Source organism: Rutilus rutilus (assembly GCF_951802725.1).
Source record: "Rutilus rutilus genome assembly, chromosome: 6".
Taxonomy (NCBI): Eukaryota; Metazoa; Chordata; class Actinopteri; order Cypriniformes; family Leuciscidae; genus Rutilus; species Rutilus rutilus.
Window position 1 is genome coordinate 21,665,594 of NC_140214.1, and position 27,065 is coordinate 21,692,658.

The 27,065-nt window shown below is 37.4% G+C and overlaps 1 protein-coding gene across 1 annotated transcript in view; it reads right to left on the minus strand.

Annotated features, from left to right (window-relative positions):
* The window catches only part of grin3ba (glutamate receptor, ionotropic, N-methyl-D-aspartate 3Ba), a gene marked incomplete at its 5' end in the record, with an annotated part of 49,075 nt that extends 24,226 nt beyond the window's left edge, over nt 1-24,849 (minus strand). The window contains 2 exons of the mRNA XM_084410417.1: nt 2,032-2,669; nt 24,397-24,849. Of these exons, the coding sequence (XP_084266543.1) occupies nt 2,032-2,669; nt 24,397-24,849 (1,091 nt within the window). The remainder of the gene's footprint in view (nt 1-2,031; nt 2,670-24,396) is intronic.
* Between the last annotated feature and the right edge of the window lie 2,216 nt (nt 24,850-27,065).

Below are 27,065 nucleotides of genomic sequence, written 5' to 3' on the forward strand. Positions count from 1 at the left end.
TAAGACTTTCGTTCATCTTCGGAACACAAATTAAGATATTTTTGATTAAATCTGAGAGCTTTGGCTGAGAGCGACGAGAATACTTTTTTGTGCGAAAAAACAAACAAAAATAACGACTTTATTAAACTATTCATTTTCTTCTGTGTGGGCCTTCTAGTGTAACAGCGCAGCGCTTCTGTGTTGTACGTCACAAGCATCACACACATGACCAGCGTCGGCCAATAGTGAGCCTACGTGCTGACGTACAACCCAGAAGAGCTGCGCTGTTACACTATGTGAACTCACTCTGAGGCCCACACAGAAGAAAATTAATAGTTTAATACATTTTATTATTATTTATTATTATTATCCGTTATTTTTGTTTGTTTTTTGCGCACAAAAAGTATTCTCGTCGCTTGATAAACTTATGGTTGAGCCACTGGAGTCACTTGGACTATTTTAAACATTGTCTTTACTCACTTTCTGGGCTGGAAAGTTTCAATCCCATTGAAGCCTATGGAGGAGTGATCCAGCTCTCAGATTTAATAAAAAATATATTAATTTGTGTTCCGAAGATGAACGAAAGTCTTACAGGGTTGGAACAACATGAGGGTGAGTCACCACATTTTTGGGTGAACTAACCCTTTAAATGGCGAATCCATCCTTGCACAGACCCTGCATCCATTAGGTCACAGGCCTCCTTCATGGCTTGAATGAGGGATATCCTGACATAGGGCTGGAGATCGTAAACCTTCCATCACCATGCCGAAAAAAACTCCTCAATGGGGTTAAGGAAGGGAGAGTATGGCGCGAGGTATTGGAGTTAAAATTATGGATGCTCATGAAACCAGTTTTGGACCAGAGCAGATCGTTGAAAAGATATATTGTCACAGATGACAATGTATCTCCTCTGCTCTGCATCTATTTGGTCTTCTGCTGTGACAATGTTGTGTAGTCTGTCTAAAAATGTGAGTATGTGGGCCGTGTTCTAAGGACCTAAGTTGGCAGGCTGGTGGAGGACCCCATTCTGCCTGATTGCAGAGAACATTGTGGGGACATTCAAAATATCTCTGTGGGCAGTGATGTTTTTCTCTCTTCTTACTTTTGTCAGGTTAAACTCAGCCTCATCTGTGAAGATAAATTCATATGGGATTGGATCAGCATCAATTACCAAATCTCCTGGAAAAAAAGACAATATTTTGTAGTTCAGTATGGGCCTACTATAAATTTACATGTTAAAAGGTTCTGTGTATTCAGAATACTGAAGTGTACATTACTCACCTGCACATATTCACGCCGCAGATCTTTTACTCTTTCAGAATTTCTTTCAAATGGCACTCAGTAGAGTCGTTTCATCTGTATGTGATGTTTTTGAGGATTCACCACAGTGTTGATAGAGAGACCGGATTGTTATTATTGAAAACTGTGTGGTCATCGAGGATGTTTGTTTGAATTTCTCTGAGACCTATCGCATTATTGCTCTCTCAATGTCAACCCGTGGTTTACAACGTGGTCAACCAAGGTTGTTCGAATCGCATCTGATTAGTGTGGTCCTCGTCTTCTTTGTTCACGTCCTCCACCAGGTATACCTCTTCCTCTCCCTACCCCCCTCTTCCTTCACGGGCTCCACCTCCCATCCTCACTCTCCGTCTTCCTCTTACTGCAATGTTGCCTTCCATTTTTGTTGAAGACTGGTAAACTCACCCATTGCCTTTCTATAGAGCTTTCACCTGATTGTTGAGTTTACAATTAAGCACCTACGTATTTGATCAATTGGTTCATAGGTGTGGTATTTAGGAAAGCAGTGCCTTGAAATGGCAAAGAAGTGACATGTTAGATTTCTGTGTCTAATGTAGAGAAGTGTGTTCTGTGTTTTCCAAAAAAGTGTGAGGCTGAGAATAGTTTTGGTTGTGCAGATCTGGGCTGAGGTTTTGCTCCTTGAGTGTCAGGTTTCTCTAACTGTGTGTTATTTTTTATTTGAGTGTGTAAGCAATAATAAGAATCTATTTGCTACTTAGTAAGCTACTTAGCTGGAAAAAGTTACACGTTTACCTGGCAAGGTACTGTCCAGAAGAGGGTAGCTCATGTTTATTGGGCTTGTCAAAGCAGTTGACCATGTTCTGGATGAGTGCCAGGTCCGGTCTCACCATGGTCGCCGCATACACAGCCCTGCCAATGAGCTGCAGGGTATCCCTAATGTAGAAGTTCAGGGGCTTGCGATTCACCTCCCCATAAGCCAGAAGACCCAGGGGGGAGCCAATGGAGTGTAGAGAATCAAGACTAAGCGGATATCCCATGATCCAGTGCATGGGGGGCAATGCAACGCTCAACTGGTTGGCACTGCGCAGCACTGTGGCCGTACATTCAGGGTCGGAGCTGAAAAGCACCACGGAAGACGCCGGAGCAGAAGGAGTCCTGCTGAGGAGCTGTGAGAGGAGCTCCATCACCTTGTCTTCGCTTGCATTTTCCTCGAGTCTGGACAGGTTGAGGGTCTCCCAGAGGTGCCAGTGGGCTCCATCCAAGCCTAGGTGACCCCACTGTTCAAGCTCTTCCAGCATTACTGTGTTCCCACCTCCCGGACAAAGAACTGCCGCTCCACCCTGCCAGCCTCCCTTCAGCAACACTGCTAACAGCAGCTCCGACAATGCAGAAGGCGGAGTACGTGTCATCATCTGCAAATGGAAGCGGTTCTGAAACCAGAGAACATACACAGTTACTGTAGGTCTAGGGATTATCAAACCACAAAGGCTGTGATATAATTAAATAACTATATGTGAGGTTTGTTTTTATGGTTTCACATGTTGCCACATACACTACCGTTCAAAAGTTTGGGGTCAGTAAGATTTTTTTATGTTTTTAAAAGAAGTATCTTCTGCTCACCAAGGCTGCATTTATTTGATAAAAAACAATACAAAAAATACAATTTAAAATGACTGTCTTTTTATTTTAATATATTTTAAACTGTAATTTATTCCTGTGATCAAAGCTGAATTTTCAGCATCATTACTCCAGTCTTCAGTGTCACATGATCCTTCAGAAATCATTCTAATATGATGATTTGATGCTCAAGAAACATTAATTATTATTATCAATGTTGAAAACAGTTGTGTACAATTTTTTTTTCAAAGTTCTTTGATGAATAGAAAGTTCAAAAGAACAGCATTTATTTAAAGTAGAATATTTTCTAACATTATAAATGTCTTTACTGTAACTTTTGATCAGTTTAACTCATTACTCATGATTTATTTTATTTCTTTCTCCCAAAAATAAAATTAAAATTCTTACTGACCCCAAACTTTTGAACGGCAGTGTTTAATGTTACAAAAGCTTTAGATTTCAGATAAATGCTGTTCTTTTGAACTTTCTATTCATCATAGCATCATGAAATAAAAATGTAAATAACGGTTTTCAACATTGATAATAATCATAAATGTTTCTTGAGCAGCAAATCAGGATATCTGAATGATTTCTGAAGGATCATGTGACACTGAAGACTGGAGTAATGAGGCTGAAAATTCAGCTTTGATCACAGGAATAAATTACACTTTACTGTATATTCACATAGAAAACAGCTGTTTTAAATTGGAATAATATTTCACAATATTACTGTTTTTGTTTATATTTTTAATCAAATAAATGCAGCCTTGGTGAGCAGAAGATATTTCTTTTAAAAACATTAAAAATCTTACTGACCCCAAACTTTTGAACGGTAGTGTACATATTACTTTTTCCACTCAATTGTGTCGTAATAACGAGATGTTTTCTCATAATAACGAGATGTTATGTTGTTAAAACAATATATGAAGAGTTCAGATGCAAAAGCCTCTAAGTGCCGTCTGAAATTTTCTTCTTGAATGATCATTTTTAACAAGCTTGTATATTTAAGTTCAGTAATTTCACTTAAATAACAATGAAAATGACCTATTAATTGTCATTTAAGTGAAACTACTGAACTTAATTATACGAGCTTGTTAAAAATGATAATTCTAGAAGAAAATTTCAGATGGCACTTAGAGGCTTTTGCATCTGAACTCTTCATATTTTCTCGTAATAAGATTCTATGTCGTTAAAAACAAGATATTTTTCTCCTTAAAACAATATCACTGGAATACACTCTATTATTGTTTAATTTGTACAGTCTTTACTCATAATTGATGTTTTATGGAATGCATAACCTTGTCTAATTCTAATGCTGTGCAGTGTGATATGTTGTTTGTATTCCATTCTTGCATGTCTTTAATAAACAAAGATGGTCAGACTCTGAAGGAGGCCTTTAAATAATGAAATATGTGTCGCAATAACATGACAACATTTTTATTTGTTTCATCATACCCATTACCCGATTAATTATTATAAACTGTGGTTGATGTGAAGTATCTGTGATGAACTGTACATCAATAAATCACAACAATCATGCGCTATGGGCTACAGCTGAAGTTTGTAAGTTTCTATACTATTTAAAGCTTCCAACTTTTTGAACGTGGACTGTGATAAAGGCCTATTTCTCAAGTTGTCACATCATGTACAAAATATGTGGTTTTAACAGTTTAATATCTCGTTAAAATGGGAAAAGCATTATTGTTTTTATGATACGTTATTATGAGGAAATGTATAGTTTTAAATAGTGATCGACCGATGTATCGGTTTACCGATATTTTTACCGATATTTAAGCATTTTCCCATAATCGGGTATCGGTTTTGTAATATCGGATTCGCCGATAAACGGCGCCATCTTGTGGCCGTTTTGAGAATTCCGCCATTGCAGCCCGTGTCTGAGGAGATCAGTCAACAACAACTCTGTGCACAGGTAAAACATATGTTCTGCTTGCTTTGCTTTAATTTTTCAACTTTATTTAACATAACAGACATGCAGAAATGAGATTTGAGACATGAATGCCTGATATAGCCTAGTTTATTTATGCAGCTTGGTTCTAAAAAATTGAGACGAACTCATGGAGTCACTAGCGTAATCCGTCATGTCCTGCCCCAATAAAGACGTAACTTTACATGAATTAAATAAAACAGACATGAATGAGTGCATGTTGAAAATAAAAGCACTGAATTTAATTCTCTATCAGTTGTATTTGCTCACCATTAGTCTCGAGAAAAAAGTTCGTTCATATTGCTGAGCACTCACTGGGTTGATGATCAGGATGCTCACGGCCACTGAATGAAACTTTTGACAAGATTATCTTGTTTAAACATCCTAGATTATATTATTTACTACATAGCAATTATTTCGCTAATAACGTTACACATCTAAATATACCGCTTTGTGGAAATTAATTATTTATTATCTCCACGCGCGATCGCGGTTGAGTTCTGTGTAAAATAAATGCATAGATAAACAGCACTTTGTCAGTTGGCATTTGCCATTTCATGATCTAGATCATGAAATGTCAACTGACAAAGTGCTGTTTATATAGTCTCGAAAAAAAAAAGTTTGTTCATATTGCTGCGCACTCACTGGGTTGATGACCAGGAATGCTCAAGCACGGCTACTGCATGAAACTTTTGACAAGATTATCTCGTTTAAACAACCTAAATTATATTATCATTTACTGCATAACCATTATTTCGCTAATACAAATCTAAATAAATACCGCTCTGTGGAAATTAATTATTTATTATCTCCACGCGCGATCGCGGTTGAGTAAGTTATATAGTTCTGTGTAAACGCATAGATAAACAGCACTTTGTCAGAAAGGATTTCATGATCTAGACCGACAAAAACATTATTAATAATTAATAACATACTAGTTAGAAAAAAGCAAATATGCTGTTTTGTTTGTTACTTTCCTGATAATGTTATATTCCAGCTAATATTATTCAGTGAATTAATATTACCCAGTGAATTATTCCTCACTCTTTAAACCTATTAAATGGCACATATAAACCTTCTAAAACTGTTTAAAATGAATTACATTTCAATACAAAATACAATACAAAAAATACCTCCAACATGTGGAACCACTTAAAGATACATCACTCAACTATCTTTGAATATAATTATGTTAGAATAATTTTTGTGCTTTATTTTTTACCTCATCAAAGCTTTTATTTTTAAACAAAGACACTTAGTAACAATGCACTTTATTTTTTGGACTCAGACCCCTCTATTTATTTGTGTATAAATATAAAGTTTTTTATGTATGCAAGGAGGGAGTGATTGTTATAAATAAAATTGTTTGTTCAGTTCATTTGTGTTGTAATAATTGTGTCAAAAACAGAAGTATAACAGTAAATAAATATCGTTTCTGCATATCGGTAATCGGCACATAAACATGCAAATAATCGGTATCGGTATCGGTTATAAAAAATCAATATCGGTCGATCACTAGTTTTAAATGACACATTATCTCGTTATTACGGAAAAACAATTTTAATGTCAACATCTCGTGATTAAAAGAAAATGAATACTCATTTATTATTAATAATCATTATTATTTTTATTCATATGATATATAAATCACAAAATGTTTGGCCAAATTGTACATTCCTAAAAACAAACACAGCAAACCTGAAGCATAAAAACAAAAACAAACAAAAAAACACATTTTAAAATCACAATTGCAACTTTTATTATGAAAAAAAAGAAAAAAGTTGTGTAGCCTACCCCTAGTTAGGTCTTCACACTGATTCATCAAAACAAAAAGCAAACCCCACCATAAAATACATATATCTTCAGGCTGCAAATGTGTATTGTATTCCCTAATGACTATACGTTTGAATAAGAGGGAAGTCTGGAGAGAGTGTTAGATCTCCTGTGACTTCCAACTCCTAAAGCTGCCTTATAGGCAAATAGAGGAATATATTACTTACTCTGAACTTATGATGACCTCATACTCAAGAACCCTGAAAACAACACTCCTTTAGACGCAATCTTGGACGCAAACATTTGAATCACTCGAATGAAAAATAGACGCTAAAACAGTGAGGAAGAGCCGTCAGCTCTCATCCGAAATAGCTCCTGGCCATCTCTAGACAGCCTCTCTGCTGTTTTTGATGTGGACTGACAGGGAGGCGTGCATGAATGTGCCGTGAGAGTGAAAGATGGGATGGTTGGGTGTTCTGAGAGGATGAGGGACTGTTTGAACCTGGTGGGGGGCTGCGAGTGAGCAGCACGGGGCCGCGGCGCTGAAGAGGAGTCCCCACGCAAAGTTAAAACCTGTGTGACTGGAATAACATTACCGCCTGCGGATCTGACACGCGTCCCTGTGACTTTCACTGCTACTTAGGGCACACATAAATTAGCACACACACTGACGACTCCATGCGGTGATGCCAAACAGAATGAATTTGAAGACAAAATATAAAAACACACCGTTCATTTGGTGTCGAAGTTCTGCTCTGCTGAAAGAAAAGAATAGGACTTCAAAAAATAGAAACGGACCAAGGGGGTCCCGGGATTGTGCTGCGTACATATGGGAGCTTAGATAAGAAGAGAGAACGGGGCTGGCTTATCTTTTATTTACCAGTATATCCAGGTGATGCCAGGTGAATAGCAAACAAACAAACAAACAAACAAACAAACAAACAAACACCTTCTATGTGAAGGCAAACCTTCAGCCTTGAAGCCTCTCATTGCTCAATCGATCTGAAAACAGCCGCTCCTCCAAACAATACCTGTGCTCGGTAGGACATTAGCCTTCTCACTTCTAAATGGATCCATAGGCTGACAGCCTCTGAACAGCATGAGCAGTTTGATTTGTTCTCTCGGTCTTGGAAGTTTAGCGAGAAAACGTCTATTTCCATTTCCACTTTTCCCACACCTTGCGAGCAATTTTCACAATCTGTCTTAACATCAGGGAGAAATAAATGGGTGCTATTTTTTAAACTGACAGCTCATAAATGGCCCAAATGTTGTAGAGTAACATTTCAGTAATATCCAATACGGCAACATACAGGTTTTGCGGACTAATACCAACAGTAGTTTGGCCATCAAATTATCGTTCAGGTGTAGAGAAGGACGTGCTGAATCTATCTCACTCTCACACAGCAATGGCACCTGATCCATAAACAAATCATAATTGAGCTGAGAAATTGGAATTACTGTCTATCTTCCTGAAACAGACGCTAAACTCTTGTAAAACCCAATGATTTCTGCTCCGATAGCTGATAAGCTTGTGCGGTACCTAATTTTGAAATTATGTTTCATAGCTTCTGCATTCAATTATGAAAAAAAGAGATACGATTCAGAAATACCACTGCATACAATGATTTGCAAAACCACATATTTTTCATAAATGACTAGTCAGTAGGTCGTCTGAACCACTAGTAGCACAGTATTAAATTAATAGTTTACTCAAAAATAAAAAAATGGTCACAATTTACTCATCCTCATGTCGATCTAAACCTGATTGACTTTTTTTTCTTCTGCTAAACATTAAAAAATATATATTTTGAAGAATGTTGGTAACCAAACAGTGTTGGTGATTATTGACTTGGACAAAAAAAAAAAAAAAAAAAAAAAAAACACTCAAAATATCTCCTTTTATGTTCCATAGTATATGATGACAGAATTTTTTTTTTGTGTGTGTGTGACACATCTCTTTAAGAAAGGGCGTATTATATTTTGGGTCATTTCCACCACATGCAATTGACACACGGTAATAATCCTGAGCTGCCTGTGACATGAAAAGGCAGAAGAAAAACCCATAGAAAAAAAGTCCATTTCACACTATGGTGCCCTGGTAAAATATCTATCATACAGAATAAAAGGCACATTTTGAATGGCATTAATAGTGAAAGAAGTTTTAAAAAACCAGATGGTCTTTGCCAACAAACAGCAGGGGCTAACGGGTCCATGCTAACCAGTCCAATCTCCATACCCTTGGGTCTTGCCTACAGAAACAGCACAACAGAATGAGACAGAAATCAGGTGTCAAGACGCATTTCCAAACCAAAACTATTTTTAACTTGACATGCCACATCAAAAACACAACATTCACGGTGTGAAATGTGATGCAACAGCCTAAGATTTCTGTCTGCAACTCTGCATGTGTACACAGAACAACATTTAAAAATAGTGGAGACTGCACAGCACGGTAAATGGTACTCAAAATTCAAGATATTCAAGAGATAATTAGGTTAAATATCTATAACCTTTAATTCCACAAAAAACATGAGTCAACACAAAAATGGCGAGTTGGAATTCTGCAAAACAGTAGAACATTGGTCACATCAGGCGATCTGAAGCCTCCATAGTAATTGTCTTGACATTTAAAAGTGGACTTGTTACAAGAAGCAGTGTTTTGATACCGTGCTTTAAAGTGAATGAATTCAAAGACCAACTTTCCAAGGCATGATGTTTGAAATGCTAACGTCATGCTAAAAAAAACAACAACCTCTAGATCTTTTTAACCTCACTAATTCAGAAATTGGTTTGTGGGCGACTAGTCGACCATCCTGACTCATCTCTACTCTGTAATCAACTTTAGTTCCACAGCGCTGTGCCAAAGTGCTTTAAAGTCGTAAAGAAATCTGCTTATCTAGATGTCAAATTCTGCCACACAATGTTTTGAGGAGAGAAATATTATGGCAGAGAGAAATGCGAGGAAAGGTACATCAATACTGCTTGTTCTCTATTAAGAGTGACAGAATCTTAATAAAAAAAATAAAAAAAAACTGTTGGAACCGGTAAAGATTCACTAACGTGAATAATTCAAAAACACTTACACAGTCTTGAAAGAAAAAAAAAGAAAAGAAAAAAAATGCTTAATTACCGAATGAAGACGAGGCTCTCTTTATGGTTCTGACTGACATCTGAAGTGGATCATGTGGGGATAAAGAAGTGATTTATGCTATGTATCATTATACATACAAATTGTTTGGGCTACTATGACCCGGGGAGTGATTCGTGCTTATGTATCTAGACTATTTATGCAAATCAGTCTAAAAAAAAGGATTTAGCATAATTAAAAAAGGGTGAGCAACTTGTATGCGATGAAGAGAGTAGCTATCATGCTTCATAAAGTGTTCGTGTGGCTTGAAAGTGATGCTTAAATAGGCACAGTTTGCCATACTGAGTGGCGTCCCCTCTGTGTTTAGTTAGCCACATCATTAGGCGTAAGCGGTGTCTTGGCAAATGTGTGACATCCCAAGTCTCAAACTGTACCCGAGGCTCACTTCAGCAGTGGAGAGATGGCAGCTCTTCATAATCTCTGCATTATCATCATAATCTCTGCATTATCATCAAAGTGCTTCATGTCTTGTTTTACATTTTTGATCTGTTATGATAATTAAAAACATGAAGGAAAAGAATAACTTCTGATTCACAGTGTCCACTACTAAAACTAATCCTTAACCCATCAGGGTGTGATGTAATATCCAAGACAACATGGATGATGACCTTTGACCCTTACCCATAATTCTGCCCTCGCTATACGTCTTCGGCTGCATCCGAATATGCATACTTCCCTACAATATAGTTGGTGAAAAAACAATATGTGTGAAGATTATGTCCGAATTCACAGTATTCATAAAACAGTAAGGAAAAAAGCACTTGGATGACCTACTATTTCCAGCGAGATTCTGAAGTGTGCATCCAATGGAAACCTTATTATTAGGCCACGGGAGAGGATTTGTAGATGCAGTGAAGCGATGCAACTGACGCTGGTATGCCACATGTCAATGATAATGACAAAAGTAGTATTTCCAGATTACATTCATACTAAACACATTCATATATCTACTTTTTTTAACGGTCAGGACTTATTAAAAAGAAGTACTTAGAGAGTAAGCAATTTCGGACACAGACTTTGTGTTTTTTATTTATGACATCATATATTCAACATGGCTGATGGTGGTGAAGCACAAAGTACCACTACAATATCTACTATTGTTCATTGGAAATGTATATGAGAATATCCTTTCAGCTCTACTGTGACCATTTCTATGGTGACTATTTAAAATGAAATAGATCTCAGAAAGATAGATCTTAGAAATTATTTATTTATGCTATATAAAGCATAGAAAAATAAATATTTTATATAATTTAATAATACATTAATAATTTATGCATCATAAGGTTAATCTATTGCTTTAGGGATTAGGCATGATTAGGGGTAATCAACTGAATGGTATAAGTATTATGTGTAAAAGGCTGTGACTAAAACGGCACTTTAATTTTCTTATCTTAACTGTGCATATGTGGCACAGGAATCAAAACTTTTGTACAGTGTAATGGATGAAAGGGAAACATAAGCCAAGAAACCCAAAGCTCAGCTCTTTTAGCAGCTGCCAGTGTGAGCATTTTGCCACAAACTGATTGTTTTTTCTCTCCAAGAGAGGAAGGTGTTTTTTGTTTGTTTGTTACTGCTGCTTGTTAAATTTTTTTTTTTTTTCGTATATCACTACATCACTGTCTGTGTGCACCGTTGCGCACAGTTTGCATCTGAAGTATAATGGCATTTCCGTGTCATTAAATGTTAGCTGCCTAGACTCTGACCTGTTATTAGTCTTGATAACATTTCCAAATCTTGTTTGCTCCACAGTGACCCTAATATGACACTGCAAAAATGTCCCATTCCGTGAGTGAAAGGAAAGCCCATAAATTTATAACTCCATAGGATAGAAAACAACAATGTAATGAGGCTTTGAAATCAAAATATTTTTTTTTACACTTTATAATAGGAGCGATCACTCACATTAGGCCTGGCGAATAGTGCAAGGCGCACTCCCACTGGGCGATAAAGTAATATTTGAAAATGAAAGCCATTTGGGGAAATGTGAGTTTATGAATGAGGTGATTTACCAAATGATCCTGTCCAAATTCACCAGAACAGAATCTTAAACATCCAGCAGCACATGGCAAAGCAATGAGTCCTCGGCGAATGTGCGAAAGCTGTCAGACAGAAAAACACGAAGTTTAACCAATACTTTGGACATTAGTTTGACGTACTGGCTACAAAGGCTGGCAAAATATGCGTGGTTCCTGCTTGGGAATTAGAAATATAATTTGAGATATTCCAACAGTGAACTTAAAAAAAAAAATTAGGGATAAACTTTAGCAGCGGCTTTTTGTGCGAAGAAAGTTACAGTTAATTGCGGAGACAGTCCTCGAGCCGAGGAGCTGTGATTTAGTGCTGTGCTTAAGGCCATAATGTTGACAAAGCAGGATTGCACTCTCAGTAACTCTCAAAAGTCTGGGTCATCCTCACAAGGTTTGGTCACAGTTTCATTTAAGGAAGTATGTTGTGCTGCATCACTGCACCAAACAGTCAAATCATAATTATATTAATAATCTTTATTCTATCATTGTTGGGACAAACAGTTTGTTTATAATTTAAAGCCATGCCAGCTACCACAGCTATATTCATGGTGAGAAAAAAGTTAAATATATAAATAAAAAAAAATTAAAAATTTAAAAATTAAAAAAAAAAGAAAAAAAAAAGGTTGGCGTTTTTGAGGTTGAGGTTTTTAAAATGTATCTTTGTTAAAAAAATTAAATAAAAAAATGTATATAACTAAATCTGGTCTCACTTTATTATAAATCTTTTCATAAGAATCAGCTGAAAATAAAGGCTTAGACTAAACCAGGATTAGGCCTCAATTTAGGACATTTAAGTAGCTTTTTTAAACGTGCCTTAATAAAAAACATTACTGGTGTGCATCTTAAAAAAAAACAAAAAAAACAATGGCATATTTTAAGATTTGTCAGTGCAAGTTGCTTTCAGTTAAAACAGCTCAAACATGCATTTTAGTCTGGCACTAGGCGTTAGCCTTGCCCTTGTCTGCGAAACCGGGAAGATACATCACATTACATCAAAATATGCTTCAGCAATAAAGGATTCTGGCAAGAGGGGCATAATGGAGGATCTTCAACCATTAACACTGGTTAGTCTGCCTATTCGACAGCGATATTTGGACAAACAGAAACTGACATGTTAGACTGCACAGATTACAATGTTTACACTTTTTAGGCCTACTTAGTTGTGTCTGCACAATTAACAATAAATGTTTTTTTTAAATACACATATAGGCCTAAATTGTGCACCGTTACACCCCTAACACTGATTCCATCGTATAAACAATCAGACCAGACAGGAAAATCATATTTATGGGTCCTTGGCATGAAAAAGGTTGAAAAGTTCACTGAAAAATACACATTACTTCAGTACATAAGACACAGTCAGGGTTTGAAATCAACACCAGCCAAATGCGGGTAAAAATCAACTGTGGCGTGTAACGCTGTCAAATCACTAGCCAATTTGGTGGGTTACTTATTATGTTTACTCACTTTGCTGGGGAAGTTCGTGTAAGCCAAATCTGTGCAGATTTAGTGCAAATACTCTTGAACTCCTGAATCATCATGATATTAAATACAGCGTATTGCGCAGAATCTGCGCATATCTGGCTTACTTACGTCACTACGCAACAAATAACGGCATGCTTGTTCATTTGCATTGAAGCAATAGCGAAGATTAAAAAGCATTTGGTTAACAGAAAAGACATTGTTATTTTCCAACATTTTTTATGTTCTTTTTACTGTATTGATCTGTCAACCTAAAACATTTCTGGTGATGAGGATGAAAGAGGGAGGAGATGGCTGGATGACAAGATTTTGTTTGAATAAAAAAATAAGAAAGAAATGTATGAAATCCAAATTTAAAAATAAATCAATTATAATATATATATATTTATATATATATATATGTGTGTGTGTGCGTGTGTTGTGACGTAGTTATTCTGGTTTATTTCTTTTATCTTTTGGCTAGTAGAATTTCTGAGTGGCCGGTAACAAACATTTAGTGAGTGAAAAAGTTCATTTCAAACCCTGGACACAGTACACAGTGCAAAGATAACACTAGCTCTACCGCTACCTGCCTTTAGTCCCAAATGATAAACCTTCTCTGGAATTCATTGCCTTCGGCCTCAGAGTAATATATCCATCAAACCACCTATATCCTAGAAAAACACTATCTTTTTTATGAATTTTAGATCATCTTCATATTCAGACATCCTGCTCCAGAGTTTTATACACTTCCCAAAGCCATCAACTAGAGGCCTTCATCTCGCCTCAGCCTGATAAATTTCCACCAATAGTCTCTGTTTTTTGGCATCCCGACCTCCTGGGAGGATTCAGGCCTGCCATGTTCAGACATTGATTGAAAAATGTTTTTCTTTCTGAGCAGAGACCATGTAAATGTCAACCAAAACTTGAAAAAGGATGACTGATCCAAGCATGAAATCATCATTATCTGCAAAGCACAGACCGATAGTCTTTGGATTAGGGAAATTCAGTGATGACAACAGAGAGGTGCTGCTGCTCTTTCCAAAACTGAGGAGTTGGAACATGAGCTTAAAAGCAGCCAATGTAAAGCTACGGTTTTAATATTGAAAGGCACTCATAGAAGAAACAATATTTTGTTAAATCTTCTCAGTTTATCACAGGCCATTATTATAATGGGATTTTCATCCGTTAGTATAAAGTCAGTTTATATCTTTTATATCATAGTTTCTAAGCGACACCATCAACTTACATGAAGCAACATTTCATAGGTCAGGCTTAAAAGGGTTACTTAAAGCATTCATTTACCCTTGAGTTAATTACAATTTTATCAAATATTAATGGATAATTCATCATAAATGGATTAATGTCATTAATTCTGAGACACATTACACGTCATGCATCATATATCAGGATCTTTTCTGAAGACCTCAGTGGAGCACGCTTACCGTGAATCAGATAGAGTGCTTGAGTGAAGATATTTTTGCATTAAGCCTGAAAAGATTATTCTTTACTTGTGATGTCCTTTGCACGTTTCAAACGCTATCAGTCAACATTCTGAGAGCAGCTTTGCATACGAAACGTCTAGATGAGGCCGGGCAGAGCGGGGCTGCATATGCCAAGCTGTATAGAGAGAGGATTTCAGTGCATTTCAGGCTGACTGTGGATGGCAGCTCTCGCTGCCTACTGCTTTCCTTGCTAATTGAGCAAATCACAGCGTACGCCTCACGGAAGTAATGCTAATGAACTTCTTAGCGATCTGAAAATTTAACACGACTCTGTACATTTATGTACATCACAGTTAAAAGGATTTTTGAACAGAGAAGAATTCAGGATTCAGAGCAAAATGTTGGTTTAAACAAATCGCTTCCATGGCATGCATACTTTTAGTGGAGATTTACTGTAACTGAGGAGCTCGTTTGTTATTGCCTTTTAGCTCTCTTATTTTGGTAGAGGTGTCAGAGGCCGTTTGGCATCTAATCTGTGTCCATTTCTATCTGGGGATCAGGTCTCCTCTGCCCATCAGTGCAGTAATAACATTCAAACTCTTGTTACAATTAAACAGAAAACTTAATGTTAACCTTTAACCTTTTCTTATCAGGCTGACTTAACAAAAGTCAATTAAGTAGGCACTTTTTGGATGAGCAGTCGGGACATATAATTAGATTTTCATTATACTTTTATTTTGACTTTAGATAATTATTTAGATAATTTGCTCAAAGTTATCTAATTATGATATTCATATATTACATTTATAATTTTATCAGTGCTCTCTAAATTTAAACTTTTCACTCCAGCCCGATGGGGAAAATGCTGGAACTTTGTCACAAAGTTACATTGATTTGGATTACATTGCACAAATAAAATGGATTATTTTTAGGATCATTTTATGGTGCGTTCTTTTTTTCACAGCATATTGATAAAATGCCTTTTTTGTCCCACGACAAACAAAATAAATTTTCTTGTTTAATATTATGTAATTCTTTGAAATTAGTTTGCACCAGAAGTCTCACTGAAACTAATGAAACGTCATCATTTAAATGAGGTAAACGAGTCAACTGCATAAAATAAATGAGACTTAAAACATGATATAATTTATCATAAATGCAACCGAATCAGCTGATTAATTCCATGCATTCAGTATTAAATTAGAGTTCGTAAACATTTGCACATCTGTAAAGTTGCTGTTTTGTAGATAATTTGTTTTAGATTGTGTCAATACATCAACATGGTACATTTCACTGTCTATGCAAACGTAAATGTACGTGTGGTAGAACCACACTTTATGTAAATACACATGAATACTTGTGAGATCAGGTTGGATTATCCCATTATATGTAGATATACCGTATTAGAGCTGCACAATAACGGTTAAACTGATAATAACGATTTGCTCAAATTATAATCACGATTATTCTCATTGAATAATCACATATTCAATGGTGGCACATATACTTAATTTAATCTAACCCTAATGACAGCTCATTACACTGTCAATCCATATGCATGGTTTTGGTGAGCGCTTTGTAATTTGTTGTATGACATTTTCATTTGAGCAGAATATAGCAATGGTACGGAGCCCCTAAAGGGATATGGTGATGGTAAAAATTTGGGATGGGAGAAAAAATATTTTTCAAATCTTTTGCGTTCCCAGACAGCAACATAGTGTCGGCCCAGATCCGGCCCACATCTGGTATGTGTGGATTCTATGTGTACCAGATGTGGACCGGATCTGGGCCGACACTATGTTGCTGTCTGGGTTCCCTCGCAAAGGTATTACAATATTTGCGTTCCCTCGCAAAACTGTTGTGAGCTCAGACAAACACTTGTTTAATGTACCGCTGGCAGTGTTTCAAACAGCGCCGCACGTTAACAATTGAACTTGGACTCAAATACAAAAGAAATGCGGTCAAGTGAGTGCTTAGGAGTTCAGTAAAGTTGGCAATATATAAGTGATATATATAAGTGAAAAGAAAAATAAGACATATTATATGCAAGTTACTTTTCCTTACTATCTACGAGCTATTCAAAAATAGCTTGATGGATTTCCAGTGGAATAAAATATGATGTCTAGTGAATGAAGAGTTAAAGACTGTGATACGTTTGGTATAAAACTAAATCTATTTCTAACTGTAAAAGGACTTTTCTTCAGCAATAGTTTTACCTGTCACTGCTTTGCATTATCCACATATAGGGCATCTAAACCCTCATTAAATCATGATCAGTGAATGATTCATTATTAATAGCAACCGATGTTCCAGTGTTTCATTATGCCTATGGATTCAAAGGTGAAGCTGTAAATAAACACGGGCAGTTGACACCTGCTCCCTTTAGTCCTTTGTGTCATCTATATGAGGGGAAAATAATGTTATAGGAGATGTCAAGGCAATGCAGGTCATGTTTTCCGATTCCCTTGAAATGAAAAGAAAAAAAAAGATGAAAGTTAACAAGAATTCTGATAGCCAAGCAATGTGCATTTAGGGGGCTGGACAACCTTGCAAGAAGGTGCAGGGAGGCACAAAAGGTAATTCAGCACAATGTCTGCAATCATCAGCAACACACAGCCAACAGTAAGTGAGTCTGACAGAGCTGAATAAACACTTCCACACGGCTGTCTCTGTGTATCCCCGGTTAACACTGAAAGTATCTTTAGAGACAAGCTCCATATTGCACTGCAACTGCAAAAACATTCAAAGCTAGAGGACGACCCAGCTTCAGGCACTTTACAAGACTGGGGAACAAGTTATCCAACTGAGGGTGGAAATTAATGAATCTGTAGGTTAAAGATTCAAAGCAAAACCGTGGCTGTTGTTGTTTTTCTTTCACTGGTTCTCAACTGCCATTAAAAACAATAAAAGCGTTATGAATCTTAAAATTGCTCATAAAATAAACTCAACTAAAAGTGCTGTTGTTGTTTTAAAGAATATTCTGGGTTCAATACAAATTAACCTCAATCATCAGCACTAGTGCTATAATGTGGATTAACAATTAATTGCCTTTGACTTTTTGCTTCTTTAAAAAAATTAAAAATATGGGTTACAGTGAGAAACTTGATTGAGACCAAACCATATAGGCATAATATGTAAACATTATGCGCGTAAACATGATTTTAGTGTGGCACAAATTTTCACTCAACTAACCAAAAAATCTTTTTTTTCTTCCAGATTTGTTTATTGGTTTTAAGTTAAGTCTTAACAGCAGAGATTATCATTACTACCCATTTCTGTTCTGATATAACTTATGTTCAAGTTATATCAAATTTTACTTTGTTGCCATGAAAACGTAATGCCTATATTCTTAAAACAACCATAAAAATAACAAACAACTTTACCGCTCAAATAATACAGATTTAACAGGAAAAAAACAATGTTATTTTATAAATTGATAAGCTTTATTTATAAATTCTTCAGAAATAAGCCCTGTTCACTTCCATAGAAATGAACAGGGCCAACCTCCATTTTTTTAAAGGGACAAGTCAAAATAATTTTTAGTGGTAGACATCATGGTAGAAATGCTAATGATTGAGCTTAACTTGTTCTACACCCGGAATTCCTGGGACACACCAAGCCAACGTCAAAGAACTGTGTTGTCGCCCCTCGTCGGCTGCGTTTCACCCAAATCCTGCGCTTGAACACACCAAAAGGATTAAAGGAGACTGTCAACTAGCACGTGCATTCTGCACCTGTGTGTAAGTCAATATCTGTCTTTATCAGCAGGTCAGTCAATTTTCATCATTCAAAAAGGGAAACCGAAACTAGGACTGCAGATATACAAACTGTAAATAAAGCAGCGCTTGCTTACCATTTTGAATATCAATCACGCTGATCTCTTTCTTCATTCCTGTCGGCTCATGTTATTATGAAAATATTTGTGAATTCGAAATGCTTAGGTAAGATGACAAAATTACAACAGCCTTCTGTCTGTACGGTCTTGACTTCTTTGCTTGCTTTCATCACTTTCGCTTTTATTCTCGTGCACTGACTCGTTCACTAAGCTGAACAGGCAATCAGAGTTCTCTCTCTCCCCTATGGCCTAACGCTGATTCGGCCCCAAAAAAAAAAAAATGACGCCGTCCGACTAGAGCCAACGGTGAGGAACACACCGAAACATCTAAGCTAACCAGTGCTCAAAAACTAACCAACGGCAGACCGTTGGCTTGGTGTGTCCCAGCCTAAAGTGCAGGGCTGTGTTTTATAAACAGATGCAAGTAAAAAAAAAAAAGGTCAAATCTCTTCCACAGAAAGTGAAAATCCTCACCCACAGCTTAACTGAAGCGGAGGCATTTTTGTGCAGATGGGCAGGAGACTCTGCTCTGATCAGAAGTGCATGCATAGTTATTAATAAGCATAATAGCAGAGCTGCGTTTGCGTGCCTCATGATGGGAATGGTTGTCACATCTTCTGCCTTGTTATCCAGCCCAAGTCTTTTTTCTATCCCTTCAAAAAAGGGGAAGATAATTGAAACATAATCATGAGAGAGTTGGGTGAAAGAGATAAGACAAAACTAATGGAAATAAAAAAAAGGAGGAGACGAGATGGAAAATGACTTACAGAGAGACTTTGACACACAGAAAGGGAACTTTGCATCAAAAGTACCCATAGTGCTAAACTGTAATACCCGCTTATGCAAATCTCTCCCCTATTCAGAATAGATGCCGTTTGCAGGTTCCCATGCCAAAACGAACAGACGCTGCTGTTTCTCTCTCTGTGTTTTCTTAACCGGCTCTGTCATCAAAGCAATCATCAGAGAGGCTATGAGATTGCAGATTGAGATATAGACCCTAACCAGAGCCAAGCTACAGAGTGAATCCTTCAAAGGAAAATTGATTTAAAATGTCTGTTAACTGATAAACAGATCAACAGACTGTTCATTGTTTTGCTATGAGCAGTAGAGTACGCTATGACTAGGACAATGAAAACACAACAATATTCATTCCATGACAAAACAAGAATTAGCCACTCTGGAGAGGCATCTTTGGCATTCGATGCAGCCTGGTCAGCGCTGTGCCCACCGTAATGCTGCCAACAGCCAAAATAAAGACAATGAATCATTTCTGCCATGAGATCTGAACGCCAGTGAGATTTGTTCAGTGAGACACAGTATTCAGAAGTGGGGTGAAAACTCAATCACGCTATATTGAGAGATCAGGCACCACTTCAAAGCTCACCTCGGGCAGAGAGAGGGTTGAATTTTCAAAGACACATTTTAGAGTGGAAATAAGTTATAAGGTCGGGGTAGTGTCATATGTACCTCGGGGTGCAATCGTGCCACTTATTGGAAACAGACCTTCAGATTCAATTAAACTCTCATATTCTTTGCAGGCACATCAAAATGGATAAAAAAAATAGTTTTCAAGAAGAGGGCTCCAACCCAGAGCATCCAAAAAAACATCCCTCAGCTTACTTGCTCAATTAGTTTTGATGGGTCAGAGCATTCTCGGCTTACAGTATATGGGCATTAACCCAAATCCAGGCGGTATTAAACCACATACGCGGCTTGTTAAATCGTATGAATGTGCTTGGGTGCTGTAACATTAAGTGCCTGGCAACACTGAGCCATCTCGGCCCCGTGAGCGCAGCTTGCAGAATTCTTCCTCACCTGGCTGATGCACCACGTTCTTCCCGCATCCTTACTGTCACAGACCTCAGCGGCCCATCTGTGCTTATCTCAACCCTGCACATGTGGGAGATTACAGACCATCTCCTTCAGGTATTTCACACTTTATTTACACCCTCTGCCTCCATAATGGAGCGATCCAGGTTGCAAACAATCACAGCAGCAATGCACCGATGATCAGCATTGTACCGGTTGGGAATAGGTGGTGACTTGCGTGCATGTGTGCATGGCATTGTATCAACAGAGGGAGTGTAGACCACCTCTATGACTAATAAGTGCTTGCTCTCCAGGTGCTTTTGGAAATATGTATTTTGTGCAGTGCACAAAAATGGGTACTGTTGTAAGGTTTACTTCAGCTATGCATTTTACACACTACACTGCGCATGCAAATAACAGACAAGAAGGTTTTGTGCTCATTTTCCTTAAAATTCCATTTTAACACAATATGATGGCACTCCATTTTACAATGCGAGTTCTGATAATGCATCTACTGTTGCATCTATTTTCTTTGACTATAGGGGCCAGTTCACACAGTGTTTTTGCATTCCACTGTGAAGTTTTTCCATTGGTTTCCTTTGTAAACGTGCTAGACAGGTGTGTTTGACCATTGTGCTCCTGTCTCTTGCAGCATCTTGCACATGGCACTGCATTCTAAAAATGTGGTGCTCAAGATAAAAAAGGTCAACTTTTACACTGCCCTTCATCTCACTTGTCAAAAAACACTGTTCAAAACATTGATTTATACAGTAACAAAACAAGTGACTCTCTTAATGGGTGAGTAATTGAATTATTCGCTCAACTGATTCATTCTGGAATGAAACAAGTGACTGGCTACATCCGAAATCGCATACTTCCCTACTATATACAGTAGTAAGCGAAAAACAGTATGTGACAAAAGTAGTATGTACAAATTCACAGTGTAAAATAATAGGCAAAAAGTACCCGGATGACTTCCTTCTTCCGGCCAGAACCTGAAGTGTGCATTCGATGGACACTTTACTATCCCATGAGGCCACAGAAGAGGATTTACGAATGGCAGTGAAGAGACGCAACTGACGCTGGTAGGTTACATGATAATTAGTTTATTTATTTGATAAACAAATTATCATGTGACCTACCAGCGTCAGTTGCATCTCTTCACCGCCATCCATAAATCCTCTTCTGTGGCTTCATGTAGTATGAATGAGGTAGAATGTAGTACGTCCGGATTACATTTATACTACACACATTCATTCTATATAGAACATACTTTCCAAGCGGTCGTGAAGTAATTACTTATTCAAAATAAGTACCTACTGTACTCAATAGAGTATGCGATTTCGGACACAGCTAATGTATTTTTGAGCAAGTCATTGAATCGTTCACTCAAGCTATTTGTTTACAACACTGATTCATTCGGTAGTGCCACTACTGTCTGGTGCTCTGAGACACACAACAACAGATTCTGCTGGTGCTTCTTTTCACACTATTTTCACTAGCGGAGCAAAAATACACAGCTGACAATGTTGTGTCTAAAATGCATATGTAAGTTACTTACCATGATCTTTTTTTATTGAACTGTTGTAAAAATATAGTGCTGTCTGAATATCTGAATATTCTGTAATCTGATGACCGTTATCATGGTCCTCTAACTTAGTGGTTCTCAACCCTGGTTTGATAGGAAGACATTCAAAATGTGCACTGTTGAGAACCACTGCTGTGGTTTCAATTTTCCAAAGGTTACTATTTTCAGTGATTACTGCAAGACTGCAATGGCAAAAGGTCATGCTATAAAGTAATGAGGAGGGAATCTTCAAGATAACTGTAGCTTTTTCACAAATTAATGTCTTAATTTAGGTGTACATGAATAAGGTCATTCTGAGTCCACTGTGAATGTTACGACCTGGATTTTAGCTCAAAATTAACATTTGGACAGTCTCAACGGCTCTCTTGAATTAAGGATTCATTAAGCCTAATAACCTTCCAGTGGTTGTCCACTGGTAAGCTAACAAAGAGGCATAATTGAGAAAGGCCTTTGGATTAGAATGTGATTTCATTCAAAGGGACAAAATTAGTTTTGCATGTGCTAATTCCTTTTGTGCTGAGGAATATTTGCTATAGAAGGGAGACAAGTTAATGAGCACTCAAGCATAGATGAGCAGAAGAATTTTCCAGAACGAAACAGGCCCGGCATATTTGGTCAGCAAACAAAATAATTTAAGACACTTTAAGAATATGGTAATCTTCTCTGCGTTTGATTTGCTGTGGGGCGAATATAGTCATGGAAATGAAAGAAACTATTTCATTTGAATCAATCAAATTGCAAATTCAGGCTAGTGCTCGGTAAAAGACACCAGTGGATGGCTATTTCGTTCTAGAGAGCCAAAGGGGGAAGATATTCAGCAAGGATAGTGAAAATTACTTTTGAAAAGCGTTCAGACAGCATAATATCCTAGGGGTGGTGTCCTAAAATATATGAACATCCTTGTCCCCATACTGGCCAGGGAAATTTATAGGATTAGATCTATATTTTAATTTGTTAAAGTAATTTGGAAAGTTAACGACTCCACAGTGATGGCATGAGCCAAGCCTTGCTCTGTAAAGAAAAAAGATGGGCACTAATGATTTCACACTTCCTGAGGGCTGTGTCAAAATGGAGCAATCACAAACATTTTGCTAATAATTTTCATTAATCACAGAAATGGCCTTGTTTATGATTTCGCTCTGGCTAAGAATAACACAATATATGAAGCAGCTTTTACGAGCAGCCAGGTTGTAAATGTACAACGCACAAAAGCCTTTTGACTGACACTTTATAAGATGTAGGATAAATCATGATGTTATGAATGAGCATCTTAAAAGATGAGTCTCACTGCTGTGCTGACCCGCTGTTCACGCCTCTTTATGCAAAATCAGGGGTGCCTTTGTTCCTTTGTGTCCATATGCTGGCAGAGTTTGACGGGAGGAAAATCTTTTGAGGTTTCCCTGCCAGGAGAAACCGCTGCAACTGGCTGCACTGCTGGAGACAGAAACAACTGGTGTGACTGGCATCCGCTCTGGTTGCTGCTTAGAATACTAAAGAGAGCCAGCACGCCTCAACCCTGAGCCCTAAACAGTGTTAGGATTGTTCCACTGGAATATATCAGGATCACTGTGTCCAGCCCCTGGACAAAAGCACCTATGCCACAGCTCTAACTCTTAAATTTTTTTCAGTATGTAAAATCTGTTTGAGAATAGATTTTTCTTCCCACCACCCTCCTTAGGTGACAGTATAAGTTGTACGACTGTGTGTAACAATATAGAGGGATTAGGACAACAACAACAAAAACTGGCTAATAATATAATTTGTGGTCAAATTAAGGAATGTCACATGACAGAACTGGTATCATCTGGTATCTGTCAGCAGGTTTTCTTACATCTTCATCTACTTTCCAAAAGCATTGCACAAAATGTGCCAAAGGTAGGTCTGTACTGTCCCAACAGTGAGAGTGACAAACACACAAATAGTACATATGCTTTTATGTATTTCTACAATTTTGTTTCCAATTCTATTTGCTGTTTATATGTTTACTATTTTGAATCGAAATGTTTAAAAGGAAATGGGGTGGGAGGTGGTTAATTTGAAGCAATAAATTCGATTCTTAAATGCACAAAATTGTTTTCAGTTGGTGTTACAACCTACCCCGGTGACTACAGCACATGTATTTGACATTAATTCACACAGTTTAAGGATACATTGTAGATCTGTAACTATGTTACAGACTAATTTACATTATATCAAAGTAAAAAAAAAAAAAAAAAAAAACAGTTACAGACGCGGAAACAAAACACTTCGCGGTTCTCACGCGCTTTTGGATTATGCAGGTTTTGTCTCAATAACAACGAGTGACAGTTGTAACAGGAAGAAAAAATGATGAAACAATCGGAAAACAACCGAAATTAGAAAAATGCACATTCGAGACCGAAAACAAGTCCGACTTACACAAGTCAGACAGACGCCAAATTAAACATCGGAACAGTTTGGCCACATCTTCCTCAAAATCTAAGCAACGCTTTGGATAAAAGTAAAGAAAAATGTGTTTGCTGCTCACCTGTGTCTTAAGAGGTTCACCCTGTTCAATGATGCTGATGAAAGGTATTTCCAAAAACGAAGACATGAACTCCACTTGTATGAGCTCCTCGTGGCTCTGAGGGAACGCAAGCACAGCCGAGACTCCCTGAACTACGATATCCTGACACACGCACCTGAACATTGACTCCGGGTCTCCATTTAGCGGTTCTCGGGACAGTACTTCCAAGCTCAAATTGTACGGCAAGAAGTTGTTCCCACTTTGCCGGAGGTGGACCAGGGCGCGGTTGAGGGCGCCCTGTATCCTGGACTGCTGGCGGGTCGGCAGGAGCGCACCCAAGCGCACTGTGTGCCCAATGCGTGCCAGGATGTGACAGGGCTGGGGATGCAGATGACAAGGGTAAATAAACATCTGGAGAGCGACCTGGAGCCCGACATGAAGGTATGCCAAAAATCTGGAGAGCACTAAATTCATCCTGCTCCTTTCGCAACTGGATTGAGGTTTCGTCACAAGATGGCATCGCTCTATTCTTGTCCAATTATTCTTGTCCTTAATGGTTTTACGAGTACGCGGATGCAGCCTCGGTTAAAATGCAAGTAGTGCAACCATTCCGTCTACTCCAAGTGTTGAATGCGAGGAGGTAGTGTGCGCGCCGTTGAGGGAGGAGGTGCTGTGCCACTGGAGATCTTCAGCATCACCGAGCTCGGAGGGAGATCGGCTGTGGCCACGCCAGGTTTGGTAGATCAAATTATGACGAATTAAGCTTCCTCAAAGGTCACTTATGCAACATTATTAAAATGTCTTCAAATCTTAACTTCATGGAAAAGTAAAGGGGCACTCAGTAATGTTTGCTTATTAAAAAAGTTAATAATGAAAAATCATTTCACATAATGAAATTATTATTATAATTTTTTTATATATATCATTAAAATTACATTTAAGAGCACTTTTTCCAGAATTTTTTATTTTATTGTACATGGAGAGGGTCGCCCCCTTTTGGCCGCCGCCATGTTGACATCACATGACCAGTTGTGTCATGTAATTAAGCAAGTTACTGCTATTAAAAATGACAGGAATAATAATACATTTACTGTACTTTATATTGTGCTTTCAGTCAGTGCTTTTTACAGTGAATGAAGCATGAACACAATGGTCACAGTCACAACAGCAAAATGCCATCCGCTCATCAGCACTAACTATCAACACTGTTCAAAATTGGCGAGATTAAATTCAGGAATGTCCATTATATTGATGATAAGAGAACAGATTATATCTAGTAAAGAACCCGCATGCATCCAAACTGACAGACATCAGTTTAAAGTCCAAAACCACTGGTTATTGGGAGGATTAAGAGCCTGCTAAATGTAAAGCTAAAGCAAAAACTGAGAGAGTGCACCTTTAAATTGAGATTGCAGGTGCAAAACTCTACTCTCCAGAAGCTGACAAGCAAATTTTTCACAGTTAATGATTTCAGTAAAGTCTTAAAAAGAGATGAAGAAGAGGCAGTAATTGCATAGTGAATTCAGACAGTTTGGCATAGTTCAAGGACAATACCCCATTCATAAATTATTTAATTAAATAATAATTGCATGGCAACACAGATGCTCTGTTCGGTATAATTAATTTACAGTGGCCTTTGTTTGCTATTGAACAGTAATCCAAATATATTAACTTGTCACTCTGAGCACAAAACTGAAATGCAGTGTAATAGATTTTTTATTTTTTTCAAATTTACAGAGCATTTTAATTTAGTACTATAGTACCGTAGACATTTTCTCACAATAGGTGGTTAATATGTTCATTAAAATATTATTTACTCCTTTAGTAATTAACCAGAAAATGTATATCTGCCATAAGCTACTCATTACACAATGCTTCCTTAACAGTAATGTCTAAATAAATGTATGCACATTCAGTCAACTGAGGAAGGAATGAACATGTGCCCCTTTCACCTCTGTAAATATACACAAGAAATATGAACAATGGAAGTTTATGTTAGAAGAAAATAGTTATTTTCAATAGCATTGTCATTTTATCACTATGATCCGATCCTACATAATTTCTGTGCATTTTTCTTTCATGCATCTATAGTTCATTTCCTGTCTGACAAGAAACATATTAGTACCGCAATGCATGAAACTGTTTTTAAGCAATTACTTTAGCATTTTGGAAAGCTTTGCACCCTCAAATCCATTTGCTGGTAATAATAGCTTGGATGTTAAAGACTAATTGAGGATTAGAGACCACTGACTGAGTAAAAAGCATATGAACCATGTCAAAATTCGGCGGCATGTCCTTGTGTAGCAAAACTTCTGGCATTTTATGTGTGCTACAGACATCACATAAAATGATGGTTTACTCTATATGGCCCATATTACAGTATATGTAATCTCTTTCAGAAACAAACAATATATGTTATTTGATCTCTTTTCCTATTCTAAACCACATCTCAATGAACAATGTCTGAACAATGTCACCAAACAATATATATAATTTAATCTCTTTTCCTGTTCTAAACCACATCTCAATGAACAATGTCTAAACAATGTCACCAAAAACCATTTGCCTTTCTGCTTAATAGGCGTATACTATGATGTCCGTCTGATGTCTGACACTAACATGTAACCAGTGATGCTTGCTTGATTGTTTTTTCAGCTCCAGTGCATACAGATCAACATTTCAGGATATTT